General features: G+C 36.0%; 2 protein-coding genes across 4 annotated transcripts in view; one reads left to right on the forward strand and one right to left on the reverse strand.

The window, feature by feature from the left end:
• Window positions 1-10,950, forward strand: part of LOC117113855 — a 19,973-nt gene extending 9,023 nt beyond the window's left edge. The window contains exons 1-3 of one of the 3 annotated variants that reach the window (XR_004446266.1): window positions 1,292-1,612; window positions 8,552-8,790; window positions 9,327-10,950. Coding sequence is in view for 1 of the 3 variants with exons in the window: in XM_033257307.1 (XP_033113198.1) it covers window positions 1,494-1,612; window positions 9,327-9,575 (368 nt within the window). In the remaining 2 variants the exon portion in view is untranslated. Of the gene's footprint in view, window positions 1-1,291; window positions 1,613-6,825; window positions 8,791-9,326 lie in introns of those variants that run through there. The other 2 variants (XM_033257307.1, XR_004446265.1) reach the window with 2 other exon arrangements.
• LOC117113853 (plasminogen-like) lies at window positions 2,798-6,660 on the reverse strand. The gene is made up of 5 exons (XM_033257306.1): window positions 6,538-6,660; window positions 5,937-5,960; window positions 4,328-4,477; window positions 3,378-3,768; window positions 2,798-3,177 (listed from the first exon to the last, which is right to left on the reverse strand). Coding segments are annotated over exons 1-4 (525 nt in total). The 5' UTR covers window positions 6,539-6,660; the 3' UTR covers window positions 2,798-3,177; window positions 3,378-3,418.
• Window positions 10,951-12,566: the final 1,616 nt, after the last annotated feature.

Below are 12,566 nucleotides of genomic sequence, written 5' to 3' on the forward strand. Positions count from 1 at the left end.
GACATTACTTTCATGAAATTTAAATAATATTTTGTATTTATAATATTCAAAATCTCATAATTTTTTGACAGGATTTCTTATTGTATACCCTGGTACAATATGTGTTTATTTAAATTAAAAATGATGAAAAAATTGTGGGTTACCCCCACAAAAGTTTAAAAAAATGTGGTGACATGGTCAGATAATTATGGTCATAAATAGGTCATTTAAGATCAATATTGTATGACACCTTAATAATACATCTTCTCAGATTGTTATTAAATAATCAGAACAGTGGCAAGATTCTACTAGTGAAATACGGTACCTTATATACAGTATGTATATAAGTATATACAGACTATGCTATATATAAATTAAAATACTTTGTTGTACAGTAGCATATAAATACAATACTAGTTAAAAGATAGAATAATAATAATGTTGTAATATATAAATATGTATCTCGACCACAGGTCTCTGTGGTTGAGTTGGTAAGACCTTCGCACGTTAAGAAAAAGGTGCTGAATTCGAGTCCTGGTGGAGGCAAGGTTTCCTTTTCATTCGGATCAGATTTTCCTCTTCTGTTGCATTTAAATTGTACATTATTATTAACAAAATGGGTTTATCCCATTGGTCTATTAAATTAAATAAGTATATAAATTAAAATTATTTTCTGTTATTTGTTTTTATATTATATATGCGCCTAAATATAAAATCATGTAGACGTTCAGCCCTCATAGTCAGCTAATGGAAAATTAATTTAAATATTGTTAATCCGTCATAAAAAATATATATTATAATGTCAACTTAATATATATATGTATGTATATATATATAAACATTGTCAATAGGTAAATGATAAAAGCAATGCTTATTGTTATTTGTTTATATATATGTTGTTGTTTATATATATCTGGGTATGGTTCTAATATAAAATATGACAATTATGTAATTTTTAAGATACCATACAATATTTGACCTTGAATGACCTTAAATGACCTATTTGTGGCAATCTGACCAGGTCAAAAATGGTATGATTGTATTCCTTGATCATATAAAAATAGTTTCAGACGTTAGAATTATAATTCCAAGTGGTTTAGAAGAGGAGATATAGATAAACATAGTTTTTATTAGGCGGCCATTTTGAAATCCATTTTTCTATCTGTATTATCACCTCATGAATATTAATTTTAATAATTAACACAAACAATTACAATAAAAAATTGGTTTATAAATTGAACTAAAAGGGAAACTATACATGCGAAAAACACGTATTTTTCAAATTTTAAGGAAGCTTGGGTAATTTTGGGCAATTTTTGCTGAATCTTCGGTAATTTCGACCCAGACATTGGGTATATCAAAAATTGTGAGTGGTCACACTGGTAAAGACATATATCCCAACTTAACATTGAAAACAACTCGCACGTACTCTAAACTGTTCCTAGAAAGATTAATTCTAAATTGGCCCCTCTCTAGAGATATTATAAGTGGAAATTTCTTCTTTTTCAATCAAGGTAATCTGAATACGAAACTGCATGTTAAGTTTGACTGCATCTACGAAGGTACAATTTGGAACTTGGTCAAGAACGTTGGATGGATATTGTTGATGATTAAACAAAGTGCGACATTTAAGGTAAGTGATGTACACATATATAAGCTATTGACACCGAATATTTTCAAGAAATAATATGCTGTACATCAGTGATGTTGAAGGAGAACCGACATATGACGTCATTATTCAGCTATTATTTTGCCTTCTTTCAGCTTAAATACAATCTAATAGCAAGTATAATGGTTACGGTGTATCAGACTACGGGTTTTTTAGGTGGATAATTGGGTTAATATATCCCTGAATATCTTGGGAGTCAAAAGATGTAACACGCAACTTATCAGACACTGTCTGAAAGTAGAAAAGGATATGTGTTTGTGGGAGTGTGTAGGGGTGGAGGGTTTGTGGTTCGAGGAATTGAATATATTCAATTTGATAGCTAAACCATGTAGAACTAAGTTGCATTATCCAATTAACTCTCAGCTCATTTTTAAATTATTTGTAAAATAATTTTGTATATATATATATATTATACATATATAATATATATATATTATACACAAAACACAATAAATATTTTATTTTGAGACAGATACAGGATGTTCCCCTCCACACTATTCACCAGCCATCTATGGTTAAAACCCCGCTTTTCGAAATAAATTGAAACATGACTGTCATGAATTTGTATGTTCACTTTTGTTCTGTTCCCTGTGAGGACCATAAACCGGGTGCAAATGTCATGTTTTCCCCTTTTTTGTAAATTTTTGAGTCGTATCTCAATAACCACTTTTCGTCTACTAACTTTCGTTGGAATTCATTTGATCTCTTTAAATGAGTAATTCAGGTTTTAATAACATTTGGTGAGTCGATTGACCGAGCGGCAACTGGGAAATCGTGACATACATCCATAATATCGAGGCTGGTTCAAACGGCACGCTCTCGGATAAGGACTCTAAACCGTAGGCCCAGTGTACACAATTGGCTCGTGTGCACATTAAAGAACCCAGTACATCCTTCGAGAAGAGTAGGGGTTTCCCCGCTGTGCTGGTCCATTTCAGCTCCCTGTCCGGTCACAGAAGGAGCCCTTACGTCGCGGCCCATGTTAGGTATCCTACCTGCGAATCCTTCTACCACACTACGTAAGCAAGATCATACACACTAGCTACGTATTAACTCGAGAAGAAAGAGAATAACATTTATAGAATGATATATTATCTAAGACCACCTTTAAACATGGTGTGAAACACTAAATCAATAATAGCACAACCGTTTGTGATTTTCAAAGTATTTTATTCAGACGAAAGCCCGCTTCACCAATGAGACAACTACTAAGAATGATCCAAGAAATTAAACTTCCATGACTTTCATTAAATTTTCAAAGGCTCAGGAAAATAACAGTAGATTAATTTCCAGTTAGGCCTATGGATTTAATGATTGGATAAACTATATGTGATCCATAGAACATGGATCAAATGCGATCGATAATGTTATCTGTGAACAATTTTGTTCCTATCTTATCTTTATCTCTATTGTCTTGCGAATGTGAATGATTGTTTAAAAAATTATATAATTAATAGATATCTAGATCGAAGTCACTTAGTAAAAGGTAATGTTTGCGTCGAATAAGCCGGGTCACAATCAGGTCAATTCTGCGAAGAAAAAAGACCAATAAATATCAATTTGTATATTATTTTTTTTTTTCTTTTATTATTATTATTATTATTATTATTATTATTATTATTATATTATCAATAAATCCGAAATAACGGTACAATAACAACATTTAAATAGAATTGAAAATAAATCAAACCCACATTCCTATAAAAAATAATAATAGTTATAGACAAACCTTAAATTAAACAATTCGACACCAAAAACGACGTACAGTACTTAACAACTGTCTTGAGGTTCTCCGACATCACAATATTCCCAACGCACTTCTTGGTCCATGGTATGGCACCATGGGCCAGTCCTACCGCTGTAGTTATTCCTATCCTCTCCCCTACGTACTGCCATGTATGGTAAAGTCCGACAGTGATTGTGTTGTCCGAAATGGTTAGGGTGCATCGGTTCAGCGCCGTAGCCTCTGTACTTTTTTATTGGACGATGTGGTGTGTTTTCGGCCCATGATTGGCATTCTAGTCCGCTTACAGTAACGCTCACGTCTCCAAAATAATCACTTCCATCTTCTTGAGTATAACACTCATTATCGGCAGGCGGATCAGGTGGAAGAGTACTCACTGAAGTGTATCAAAATAACAATATATTTCTTATTTATAGGTACATGATTGAAGAATGCATCCTATAACCGTTGCTGATTAATTCACACGTGTAAATAAAACATTGACATTTCCCATATGATTTCCTTGCATAATTATAGGCCCATAGACACTATGTAAATGTAACAGTCGGTATCTGTGTGGCACAATGGACCTTTCCGTGATGCCTTTCAAACTTTTAAGTTTGGTTGACCAGTTGTAAAAAACAACTAACCAATAAGAACAGGGCCAGGATTACGCTTGTCCCCTTACCCCACCTAAGCGCATGTCTTAGCGCTTTTCTTTTCTGGAACCTTATTAAAAACAATATCCAAGGGCGGGATTTAGTGGAATGGCCGATGAACTTGATTTAACTAGTTTTATTTTTCAGTAAACGCGATCAATTGCACTTAAACTGTAAACTAATGAATTTGCAAAGCTTGAATTTGTAATTTTGTGCATGGCAGTGCCTACTAGGCCTAGTATAAAACAGATATTTTTTGAAAATATTTCCTGCAAGGTCCACAGTCAAGAGACTCACCTGGATCCTCAACGTTTCGTGGATTATGAGGTTCGTTAATTGTTTCGCCGATAGCATCGTCCTCAGGATCACCTGTTTCCGCCGCCCCATGGCCTTCTCCTGCATCTGGATTAACACTGACTGGCAAACAGTCACCAGATCCTAGAGATGCTGTTGGCATAAATGAAGGACAATATAACACTAATGTGAATAGAATACCTGAAAGTTCAAATGTGGCATGTAAGAGTTGATTCAAGTTGGAGGCACCCGAGCCTACCCCCTCTCACAGCCCGATTCTTCCAAATTTAAAAAATAAAAATAAAAAAGGGGGAAAAAAAGGAAGTATCAAATTTAAAATCAGTGACATTTCCGATAATATATATAGTTGCCATAACCATACAATAGGCTTTCGATTGTACACGTAGAACGTAATGACGTCACATAAAGTCATCTGTGCATGCGAGAAGGCATAGGCTGTTTTCCACTAGGCGAATTTATTGGCGAAAATCGAAAGCGTCGGTTCATGCTCATGCGCATTCACATTTTTATCGGAGTTTCCGCAGCGAAATCAGTAGGCCTAGTTCGAACTGCTTATACTTTTTGCGAAGCGAAAATTCGCAACCAGTCAGAGCTTCGGAAGCGAACCACACTTTCCTCGCGCGAATAAATTCGCCTAGTGGAAGACAGCCTTTAATTTCTCGTTATCGCGTGGATTCTAGGACGTAATACTTTGTGCAGAGACGCGGTATGACGATCCAGCGTCAAATCGTCGCAAAAATCGAAAGCTCCCTACTTACGTGCTCTAGACACATCATTGTAAAAGTCACTCTATAGGAAGGACCCTCTATTTAAAATGTCTGGATATTTTACTGCATGCTTCCATCCCACGAAGCCGCCTTCACTTCACGAGTAATATGTTTGCATGGGAGAAGTCCCCTTTCATTGGATGGGGAGGGAGAAGGCAGCTGCCTAGAGCTCCCGGCATGGAGCGAATCCATGTGAAGAAGCACGCGCATTCTGGTTAGGCATTTCATGTTACTGTTAAAACTGATAAAGGTAGGTAAAGGTTAATGTAGGACTAACTATAGCATATAGACGTTTACTAGTTTCATGTTCACAACATTCAATGAGAGGAAATATAATGCAGTGGTAGCATCCTACCGTAATAAAACCTCGACAATTAGCCCAATGGGCTTAATCTCAAGAAAAAGCTCATCTTGATAAGACCCCTTCCCCACCCCCACTTTTATACAGTATTTTCAAAAGTAATCTCGAACGTAAGTCCATTCCGTGTGTGTGTATGTGTGTTGGGGGTGGGATACTGTCATTTGCCTCCAATGGGAGCTAGCTCTGTTCAACTACGCATGCGCTAGGGTGTGAGAATAAGCTGTTTAATCGGATTTGAATTCTCAGAGAAGTTTCAATGGCCCAGTTGGTTAAGGCGTCCCGCTCCCGCAGAGGGACGGGGTCCCGGGTTTGAATCCTGGTTGGGGCAACACTTTCTTTAGGCTCCCAGATTCCTCTTCAAAAATGTATATACAGTATTAAGTATCTCTACATGGTGTCCTGATTTACATATATAATTAAAACTATATTTATACTGGGTAACCTGCTCAGTAGATAAACTTACCAAGTGATTGCCGGAGTACTGTCACTAAAATTGAAAAGTTTTAATACGATTAGATTTAGGCATATATGTTGTAATTATCATTATATTGTACTTCCTAATAATAATAATAATAATAATAATAATAATAATAATAATAATATTAATAATAATAATATAAAAAAAATATATTGGCCTAGTAACGATGATATTATATAGTAATAATAATAATAATATTAATAATAATAATAATAATAATAATAATAATAATAATAATAATAATAATAATAATAATAATAATAATAATATTGCAATAACCTAATATTGCAATAACCCATAAGTCATTCGTTACATCATCATCGTACGTCAGCGTTATTTTTTTTCTTTTTATCGCAAACGGTGTATTAATTTTTTATTAGTTCACTGTTTGCTTGACCTTTTTGTGGTCCGTACTGCAGCAACAATACAGTTTATTTTAAAGCACATCGAGCACTTTTGGTTTTCCATGAAAGCCAAAAATGAATGGGATATTGCGACAAATTCCCATTGACAAATGAGCTTGACACACACATATACCACACGTTATCAATTTAGAAATTAGTGTTATAAATCAATGTCTACTTACTTAGGTCATCACAAGAGGCTCCTGCAATATGCACAAAAAAAAATAATAATTATCAATTAGACCTAAATGAATACACACTGTTGTATGCCAAAATATAGTCGTAATGTTCTTATGGTCAAATGTGATGTCATCATGACCATATTTAGGCATATCACATGTTTTGACAGGGCTTAAGATAAATCAGCCCTAAAAAATCTAGAATTAGATCGTATAAGGAATACAGTAAGTGAAAACGGAAGCATTGATATAAAACAATAAAAATAAGAAAAACTGTGAATTAGGGACCTTAATTATTCGTCAGTGACACCACGAAAAGACACCAAAGCTAAAAATCGCCATTTTCACCTTTTTCGATATTGTGTTTAATGTACACTCGCAAAAAGACAGCATTCGGGGGCCTTTCGAGAGGCATGCTACTAAAAGGATCTTTCTATGATAATATGCCTATTTCTTCCAGATTTTGTGCCGGTCAGGTCAAGCACCCACTTCCCAGAACGCAACTCCTTAAGGCCAACTCAGACAGCGTCGGCCGACGCAGCCGACGCTGTCTGAGTTGGCCTTTAGGAATTTTTTTTTCTTATAAATTTAAAAAAAAAATTGCCATAATTACATGCTAAAACCTACGAACAGTGGAAAATAGCTTGACCATGGTGAGTGGGCACCGCGGCTTGGGACAACGCTAATTTCGAGTGCTGAAAGTTGAACTCAACGTACATTTTTACCAAAAGCGATAAATTTACGTGACCGATAATGCAAGTTTATTAAAGTATGACTGGGCATGCGTTATTTATCTCACGTAAATAATATCGTTTACTGATTTGTTTACGGCCACGTAAATAAGCCGATATCCACTTCCTTAATTTAATAACACAACCTCGGTTGAGCCTACATTAAGATCGTATGGCAGCTATGTTCGAACGAAAGTAACAGTAGGCTAAAGCTACAGTATACACCACTGTTCCACAACCTATGGGTCGTGACCCAATGTTTGGGTCGCGAAGAAAGTTTGATGGGTCGCACAATCGCTTCAGATAAAAAAAAAATTGATGGTAACAGACGAAAGTGCCGACGAAAGAATGTCAACAACTGAACACGTCCCAAAAAACTTCTCAAACTCGGGGGTCATCTAAATATGCGGATCGTAGTATGTGCGATAATTATGGCTCATATCTCAAGTCCAAATATCGGAACAGACTGCATTAATGTTCTGTCGATATCGAAAAGTAAAATATCGCACAAACGGGCCTAGGTAGGCCTACTGTATTAAATTTGATGATGATTTTAGGTGTGATACACGTCATTGTACAATGTACACTTATTTTCAGATTTTAATCCCCAAAAGGGTTATTCTGTTTCTAAAGATGGTACAGAATAACTTTCTTTGGTGTCAACAAGAGTTCTTGAAGATAACACTACGTAAGAATCGTTTTATGTTCCGATAAATACTGCTATTCCTATTCAAATAAAGATTTAATACTTGTCAGTCATTTAATTATCTGTGTAAAGGTGTTTTAAAAAAAATAATACATAAATAAAATTACTGAAAAGAATCAAGTGCGTTATTTCCAGCGTGAAAACTGATATCTCTTGCACGTGGTAAAAATGTTAATGGACGTCCTCGAACGTCCATACGTTTTACTCTTAAATGACTTCTCTTTAAATTAAAAGACAAAATTATTAAATACGGTAATATAAGGAAACAATGCACTAAACGTAACGACTAAAAGCAGGCAAACCTGACCAAAATAATAACATCATATTTGTTATTTTGGCCGAGATTTTTCAAGATAATTTGACCCGATTTCGATGGGTCGCGGCTGAGTGTTAAATATTTGGATTTGGGCGGGTCGCGGAAGGTTGCAGAACGGTGACACAATATCTAGGCCTACGTTTTAACTGTTTACTAAACAAAAGGGGAAAAATGATATTTTTTTTTTCTTAAATTTTTTTCCAATACCATAGAAGACACGAGGGTGAGGGTTATAAACTAATCATTTTTTTAATTGGACCTTAGTTTTACAGGTGTGAATTCAGCTAAGTAAAACTCGTCGGCTAGCTAGTAGTATTAGTAGCCTAGATCCGGAGGTGACGGAACTACGGGTGCTGCTTCATGGAGTAATGTGTGACCAGAAATGGTCCAGTCAGTTGGATGTTACATGCGCCAGTGATGTTGGAGTACAGCAACATGAAACTATTTATGTAATGCATGAATAAAGTTCGGGGTTTGCATGACGTATAAATGTTAACTATATTGTGAGTGTGACGTCACCAAAAAAAATAAAATTTTTCTATTATAACAAAAATATTAATAACTACAAGGTTTGTGGCGTAAATTCCATAATACGAATTAAGGGGTAGCACCATCTCCTTGCCATACAAATTACAGTTCCCACTGACGTTTCAGTCGAGAAATACGGGTAGCTGAATTTTCTCGCAAATCTGACTACAAAACCATCCAAATTTCACGTTCCACTTCAGACATTGAGTTGTGCTTTGCACACGCCGCTAAGGGCGGCGTTCCGGGAACCCTGCGTCCAGACGTTTGGACTATGCCAATTAATGAAGTAGAGGCCTAGGCTTTTCTACAGTTACATCATGGAGGTACCCCATGGTTACACACACCAGACTATAATTCATCAGGCTAACTACTGCTGCTACTGCTACTGCTATTATATAGAACGCTATAAAAAATGCAGTGATAATCATTACAAGGCTGTCCAGCTGTTGTCTTCATTTTGTATCATACAATACTAGTGTATTAACAATTTGTTTAATTTTCTTTTTTACAGCTAGGTAAAGGAAAAGGAAGCCGTGCACCATTACCGCCTATCAGAAATGATGGAAATATCGATGTCATGCTATCTGCAGTTTTTAAATGTTCTTTTTTTATTGCTTTTAATATTGTGTGTTTCCGTCCAATTTTATTAACTTTTAAACCACATTTCAAAGAGACAACAAACAACATCTTAACATTTTTAGCACTTTTAAAGTATCTTAGCATTCTGTTTTTAATTGGTCCAGCAAATCTTGATTTTTAAATGATCTTTTCTGTTTAATGTTTGTAATTGTTTTGTATCGCATGCACCTCAGAGCTGTAATGAGGTGCCACTTTTAAAAAAGTGCAGCTTAATAAATTATTATATGATTATTCTAGCTTATTTTTGTTTGTTTTTTTGTTTGCTTGCTTGCTTGCTTATTTATTTATTTATTCATTCATTCATTCATTCATTCATTTCATTTATTTATTATGATTTATTTATTTATTTAAATTATCTTGGCAACAAGAACACTTCAAAATACATATGTGAAAACATTGCCAATAAAGGGAACAGCTAACAGGTGAATACACCTCTGAAAGAGCCAATCCCCTTACTGCACATAGCAGGTAAACTGAATGAAAAAAACTCTAAATCAATATAATAAATAGCAAAAAAAACAACATGTAGGCCTATTAGTCGCCGTTTGCTTATATTTAAAAAAAAAAGCAAATAACAGATTAGCAGATTGCACTTCTAAGTAATCACAGTTAACCACGTAGTATCATCTTGCACAGGCCTACATTACAGCATTTCATAGTGAATGATTTCACTTTTAATTGTCTTGCAATCGACCTAAACTTTGGTGAATGCCTGTGAGGTTTGGGCGATTAGCCCTCTAGGTTAAAATGTGGACCTACCGTATTTCATGTAGATAAACTGAATAGTGGACCATTTTACAAAAAAATTAGGACCCATTTTAATGCGTAAATCTAACTAATATGGACCCACATTTTAAAAAGTGGACACATTTAAACAATTTTACCTATTTCCTGCATAAAATCTTTTTAAATGTGGACCCATTTCATGCGTAGGCCTACAAACTTAACAATGTGGACCATTTTAGAACCCGGACCTATTATACAATGTGGGACCACGTTTTAAAAAAGTGGACCCATTTAAAAAGATTTACCTGCTTTTATGTATAACTGAAGAAAAATTAAGCGGGACAGTCCCGACTGTTCCAATGGCTACTACGACATTGCGTAGACCAACTTGTTATAGCGCCGTGGCCTGTCTCTTTTATTTCGTTCACATCCAAAAGCAGAAAGTACACTCGCCACTTAATACAGGATAGAATGATGCTTTATAAACCAAAGTCTTTTATATGAGGCTTAGCGAGGTGGAGCTGTTTTTAGTCGTAAGGAAAAAACCCTGCAGTTACAGCGTTCGGACCCAGGATCCATAACTTCCAAGTTCAGTGGAGTACTAGGGTGCGCACCTATCCCCCACCCCACCTACCCTCTCCCCCAAGATGAAACTCCAGTCGACTTTCCCCATCGAAGCAAGACACTACGCTCAATTTTTCGAGCTAGCTCCCCTCCAGTTAATCAAGGAACCTCACTTCACCTTCGCCTCCACCCCATCAGCTTCCATCCATCCCATCATCCCCTCACCATTCAACCCCCCCCCCCCCCCCCCCCCCACTTCGTTTCAAGACCAAGCTACAAGTTCACTCGAAAAAAAGTTATAGAGACACGTTAACTCGATCGAACGTGTTTGGCCTCCTAAATGGTGCATAGCATCGGTGGATGATTAAAAGTAAATACAAATACAGTAATTCCAATTTTAGTCCTAAAATTTAAGAACAACCATTATAACAATTAATTTTAGTAGGCCTATATAGGCCTAGGTCTAAACGGTTAATGGGTTCAATGTGATGAAGAATATTTTCATTCGTTGAAAATGTACTGTTCTAACGATGCGGAGTCAAGTTGAATGGAACAGTCCATCACTCAACGGATGAAAATATTTGTTTCCATTGTAATAAAAATAGTCATTCATTATTTGTTATATATTGTACACATATTTATGTAACCTAAGACAGAGAGTGTCAAGTTAAATGAAACTATATTGTTTTTTTTTTAGTGCGGTGGTTCAATTCAAAACCAGGATTTGACACTCCGGCAGAAAAAGTGCATGCCAGTTAATGAAACAAAATAAAATGAAACAAAAATATATCGATATAAAAATAAGTTGTTATCATATTTCTTGGTTCGGCTGTACGGTTCGTGGTCGACAGGGGGCTTCGTATGTTTGACGGGTGCGTATCCTCCCCTGCGCCTGCGCCGCTGGTTATCCTACCTAGCGTATATTTAAATATAATAAATAGGCCTAAGTAAGCACTAGGCCTATATATATATATACAGAATCAAGATAATAGACAGGTTACGATCAAGACATTTCTTTGTATAAACTCATTGTAAATTCGGGGTATATTCAGAATTAACACTCTTACCGCTGTTTTGCCTGTGTATAGGTATATTATTAATACTGTAGTGTTCGAGCCTTAGCCTATAAACATATTTTATTTCCGTACTTGACTACTGTACATTCTAACTTCCATAAAATCTTGTTGGGGCAGACCTAATGAAAGATTTTGACTGTTGGTGGACCTATAGGCCTAATGAAAACAATCATTTTCATAATTGGAAAAGGTTTAATGCGCCAGATCGACGTGGACGACAAATTGAGCTTGGAGTATTAACTACCGGTTTCGGCGCTAGCGCGGGTCCAGCGGAACAGGACCGTTTGTCAGGGAAGAAGCCAATATTTCGTCGGAGTACCGGTACAATCCGAAGGTGTTATTTCCATGTATTAGAAATGCCTATTCTTCAAATATGCCCGAAACACAGTGAAGGTGAATTCGGATTTCTGTCGAGGAAGTCTAAACCTTTTCAGTGGCGGACCCAGGAACTCGAAATATGGGGGTGGGGAGGGGGGCAGGGAGGGACTTTCACAGACGTATAATCTATACCACCTCAGTCCCCACCCTGGTTGGAGCTGAGGTAAGAAACTTTGTGGCGGCAACGGAGATGGTACTCTCACACTTAAATTTGAATATAATTTTCTTTTCTCCATTTGTGTTTTATAATTTTGAAAAATTTACAGGGTGTAACTTTTCAACATCCTGAATCCACAAATGCTTTTGTCATGCATCTTTTTTTGGTCCCTGTCGGAGGCATTTTACTGGTTGTGAGATACCAAATGACT

Source organism: Anneissia japonica, unplaced genomic scaffold (genome assembly GCF_011630105.1).
Source record: "Anneissia japonica isolate Jap-2015-1 unplaced genomic scaffold, ASM1163010v1 scaffold694_len1028156_cov167, whole genome shotgun sequence".
Lineage (NCBI taxonomy): Eukaryota > Metazoa > Echinodermata > Crinoidea > Comatulida > Comatulidae > Anneissia > Anneissia japonica.

What these genes read in the sequence shown, in the direction of transcription:
- LOC117113853 (XM_033257306.1), bottom strand. An exon ending in AGTACTCCGGCAATCACTTG is followed by an intron (nt 4,478 to 5,936) that starts GTAAGTTTATCT and finishes TTATGCCAACAG; the next exon opens with CATCTCTAGGATCTGGTGAC. An exon ending in ACGAAACGTTGAGGATCCAG is followed by an intron (nt 3,769 to 4,327) that starts GTGAGTCTCTTG and finishes GATACACTTCAG; the next exon opens with TGAGTACTCTTCCACCTGAT.